The following is a 4,880-nucleotide window of genomic DNA, read 5'->3' on the forward strand; positions in this document are numbered from 1 at the left end:
TTAAGTATCTCATAAGCCTGGAAAGTGCATCCCAATGTTCTTGATTTGGACATTGAGTGTACCTACTTAGTCTACCTACTATATAAGCAATATCGGGTCTAGAAAAGCTCATCAAGTGCAGTAAGCTCCCAATTATCTGGGCATACTGAGGCTGAGATAATGATTCTCCTCTATTTTTCATTAATTTAGAGTTAGCATCATAAGGGGTACTCACGGGTTTGAAATCATAATACCCAAACTTCTTAAGAAGTTTCTCAATGTATTATTCTTGGGATAGTAATATACTATCTCCCTTCCTTATGATTCTAACACCTGAAATTACGTTGGCTTCACCCATGTCTTTCATTTCAAAGTTCGATCCTAGAAACAGTTTAGTTCTAGTAACAATCTCATTGCATGTACCAAATATTAACATGTCATCCACATACAAACATATAATGACACAATCACCATTTTCAAATTTAGAGTACACACATTTATCAGCATCATTAGGTGAAAAACCATCACATAGCAATACATTATCTAGTTTTTCATGTCACTATTTTGGTGCTTGTTTCAATCCATACAAAGATTTTAAAAGTTTACATACCTTATTCTCTTGACCAGGTACAACACACCCTTCAGGTTGAGTCATATAAATTTCCTCTTCTAAATCACCATTTAGAAAGGCAGTTTTAACATCCATCTGGTGTATCACTAGCTTATGGATTGCTGCTAAGGCTAACAGAACTCGAATAGAGGAAATCCTAGTCATAGGGGCAAAAGTATCAAAGTAATCTATGTTGGGTTTTTGAGTAAAACCTTTTGCTACTAATCTTGCCTTATACTTCTCTATAGATCCATCAGGATGATACTTTTTCTTAAAGATCCACTTACAACCAATGGGTTTTGCTCCTTTAGGCAAATCTACTAAGGTCCAAGTATTATTTTTCTGAATTGATTCAATTTCAGTCTTAATGGCTTTATCCCACTGTTTTGCATCAGGAGCACTAATGGCTTCTACAAAGTTACTTGGATCATTATCAACTAGATAGGTATAGAAATCATTACCAAATGAAGTTTCCTTCCTCTGTCTTTTACTTCTTCTTAATTTCTCACACATGACATCACTATTATTATTATTTTCTATACGTTGAGACGTCTCACTAACCTTTAAAGAAAAAACATGTTCAAAAAACTCAGCATTTTTCGTCTCCATTATAGAATTTCTTTCAAGTGTATCACTTTTAAGAACTAGAAACCTATAGGCAGCACTATGTTCAGCATAGCCTAAGAACATACAATCAAAGGTTTTAGAGCCTATTTTCCTTTTCTTAGGATCGGGTAACATCACCTTAGCTAGGCACCCCCACACTCTTAAATATTTAAGGTTAGGTTGATAACCTCTCCACAGCTCATACGGAGTTTTACCAATTTTCTTATGAGGTATTCTATTTTTGTAAAAACACGCAGTAAGCAAGACTTCTCCCCAAAGGTTATCAGGTGCACTAGAACTAATAAGCATGGCATTCATCATCTCCTTAAGAGTTCTATTTTTTCTCTCAGCTACTCCATTAGACTCAGGTGAATATGGTGGGGTTACTTCATGGATGATACCTTCTTTAACACAATAGTCATTAAATAACACATACTCACCACCTCTATCTGATCTAATCCTCTTAATTTTCTTATTTAATTGATTTTCTACTTCTGCTTTATAGGTAAGAAAGACATCAAAGGCTTCATCTTTATGTTTGATTAAGTATACTTTGGTGTATCTAGAATAATCATCTATAAAGGTCACAATAATTTTTACCTCCTCTAGACATTGTTTGTTTCAAATCAGCTAGATCAGTATGAATTAACCCTAACAATTCAGTTTGGCGTTCTACAGCAAAACATGTTTTCTTAGTTATTTTAGATTCTACACATATATCACATTTACTACTCTGTTTATCATGCATATTAATTAATCCTAGTTGTTTTAATTTCATAACATAGGAAGAATTTAGATGTCCTAATCTACCATGCCATATATCATATGAGTCAATAATATAAGTAGAAGAAGATGATTCATTAATATTTTCATAAATGTTAAGTACAAAGAGACCTTGATCACAATATCCCTTCCCCACAAAAACATTATTTTTTGTCATTACAATCCTGTCAGACTCGAATGACACTTTAACCCCCACTTTTCCCAATAGTGCTACAGAGATTAAATTAACTCTGATTGATGGCACATGTAGCACATCACTCAAGGCCAGAGTCTTTCCAGATGTGAGTTTGAGAAGAACTTTCCCTTTTCCCAGAACAGGAGTGGTCCTGGAATCACCGAGGTAGACGTGTTCTTCTCCATCCCCTACACTAGTGTAAGAGGTAAAGGCACTTCTATTTGCACAGATATGCCTGGTAGCACCGGAGTCTACCACCCACTTGCTCACATTTGTCATCAGATTTACTTGAGAAACGACCGCAGCAATAATGTCATCTCCTTCAACTATATTAGCCTTAGGAGGATTGTCGTTTCTTACTCTGCGCCTGCACTGTGGTGCATGATGGCCCGGCTTCCCACATACGAAGCAATTTCCTTTCTTCTTAAAGGTGGGGTTAGATGTGTTGGGGCGAAATTTTCGAAAATTATTTTTCTTATTGTGATCGGGTTTGTGTTCGTACCTTTTTGGAGCAGGTTTGTCTTCTACCATGTTTGCTTTTGCAGACAATGCTTTGGCCCTCACAACAGCACATTCTTTCTTGTTGGTATCTTCAATAATTATGTGAGTGATCAGCTCTGAAAGTGACATTTGCTTGTGCCTGTGTTTTAGTAGTTGCTTGTAATCAGTCCAGGAAGGCAGCAGTTTCTCTATCAGAAGCTCTGAAACAAACTCATCTGGAAGAAGAACGTTCTTCGCTTTGATATCTTCGAGTAGCTTGTGGTACTCATTAATTTGCGACTTTATGTCCTTATCTTCAACCATTTCCCAGCGATAGTAATTCCCAATGATGAATCTTTGCCTAACTATATCTTCAGCAATGTATTTGAGAATCAATGAATCCCAAATTTCTTTCGCTTCCTTATAGGAACAATATACATCGAACAAATCGTTAGAGAGTGCACTAAGTAAAGTATGACGGCATACCTTGTTTGCATGAACCCAATCTTCAACTTGTTTTGAATTTGGAGGGAGACTGGAGTCGGGTTTTGAAGATGAAAGAGCAAAAGCGACTCCGTACATGTCTAAGAGGGTTGACACGCGTTCTTGCCAGCGCCGAAAATTCTGACCAGAGAAGACTTCAATTTTTGATACATCCGGGAAAGGTTTCGCGAAGACCGTCTGAGTTCCGGAAACAATATTCTGATTCTCCGGGATTGAGTTGTTGTTGTTGTCAGCCATAAGTCCTTAAGATTGTTGTAAAAGCTGACAAAAGTAGAATAAAGATCACGAACAATATACTTCCTAAGGCGTGTAGATCACTGTCCTTAAGGACTTATCCGCGGTGTATTACGCAAGCCCCCAGGATACAATAGGAACTTCTCAGAATTTCTGAGGATCTGAGAACTAGCAAGGATCTCTTAAAAAGAGAATAAATAAACCCAGAATATTTTTAGGAAAAGAGAGAGAGAATGAAACTAGGAGAAAAGAGAAAGAAAGAAAAATGATTCTGATTATATCTTCTGAATGAAAGAAAAGCTCTATTTATAGAGCCTATGATGGAACTAACCCTCCTTAGCTTGAGGAGTACTTCACGTAAAAAGTGTGGCACAAAACCTTAAAATTAAAGCACAAAATCGGTGGTTGTGGAGAGAGAAAAGCAATGTTGGAAACAAACATGAACGTTGCACACCAAAAGTGACGTTGGCTGTGAGCATATAAGAAAATATCTCTAAAGACAAAGACTTGCGGGTCAATCTCAACTTCCTCCGCAAGTGATGACACATGTCTTTGCAATATTTTATTAATAAATAATAACAAAAATGAAGTAAGGAACATATAGAAAAAATAAAGATATTTTTTTTATATTATTTACTAAATGAAAGATTTTTGCGTTTGAACATTTAAAATTGACAGTCATGTGATAATAAATAAAAAATATTTAAAAAAGTATAAATAATTAAATGTTAGACATAAAACTATTTAATTGACTTAATAATGCACAATTTGAATATAACCATAAGGTTATGATAAGAAAATTACAATTTGAATATTAAAAGGTAAAATAATTAGAAAAGAAAGAAAAAAATGTGTAAAAAAACTAAAAACTAAGATTATATATATATATATATATATATATATATATATATATATATATATATATATATATATATATATATATATATAGAGAGAGAGAGAGAGAGAGAGAGAGGGGGAGAGAGAGAGAGAGAGAGAGGTTGTTTAATAAATTATACATAATTTAAAAACTGGATGAAATAAAGTATTAAGATCATTATGAGAACACGACCATATTCATTTCATGTTCATATCAATTAAAAACAATTAGAATAATATAATAAAAACGTTGAACTTTAAAAAACAGAAACAAATTTGAATAATACTCACCTGAATAGATTTATTTATGATCAATAATTATGTACCACAGCCTAATATAACAATATCAAAATTAAAAAAATTTAAAAAAATGTTAAACTTATACCCGCACAAAGTGCAAAATTAGACAATGATACGTGAACTAAATACCCTAAGGCTACCCACCCGAGGCAAAATTTAGCATTGAATTTCAATACCTATTTATTTACACAACATAAAATATTTAACATTTCTAATTAAAAGTTCCTTTCAAACGAGTCCAAATGTCAAACTGCTGTTTGATCATGTTGAAACGCGGATAAACCTAAAATGCTTCTATGTAAAATATTAGGTTATTTTTTAATAAATGCATTT

At 33.9% G+C, this 4,880-nt stretch overlaps 1 protein-coding gene across 1 annotated transcript; it reads right to left on the bottom strand.

Annotated features, from left to right (window-relative positions):
* Positions 1-297: 297 nt before the first annotated feature.
* LOC148194891 (uncharacterized) lies at positions 298-3,374 on the bottom strand. Its single transcript, XM_088094373.1, has 3 exons — positions 2,389-3,374; positions 590-746; positions 298-312 (listed from the first exon to the last, which is right to left on the bottom strand). The coding sequence occupies exons 1-3, from the start codon at positions 3,372-3,374 to the stop codon at positions 298-300; spliced, it is 1,158 nt and encodes a 385-aa protein (XP_087950499.1).
* Positions 3,375-4,880: the final 1,506 nt, after the last annotated feature.

The sequence above is a fragment of the Vigna umbellata genome, chromosome 7 (assembly GCF_029865625.1).
Source record: "Vigna umbellata cultivar VRB3 chromosome 7, Vumbellata_1.0, whole genome shotgun sequence".
Taxonomy (NCBI): Eukaryota; Viridiplantae; Streptophyta; class Magnoliopsida; order Fabales; family Fabaceae; genus Vigna; species Vigna umbellata.

Coding starts and splice junctions, on each gene's coding strand:
- LOC148194891 (XM_088094373.1), bottom strand. CDS start 3,374: ATGGCTGACAACAACAACAACTCAATCCCGGAGAATCAGAATATTGTT. Junction 747..2,388: donor GTAGACTCCGGTGCTACCAG/GCATATCTGTGC, acceptor CCCTATGACTAG/GATTTCCTCTATTCGAGTTC.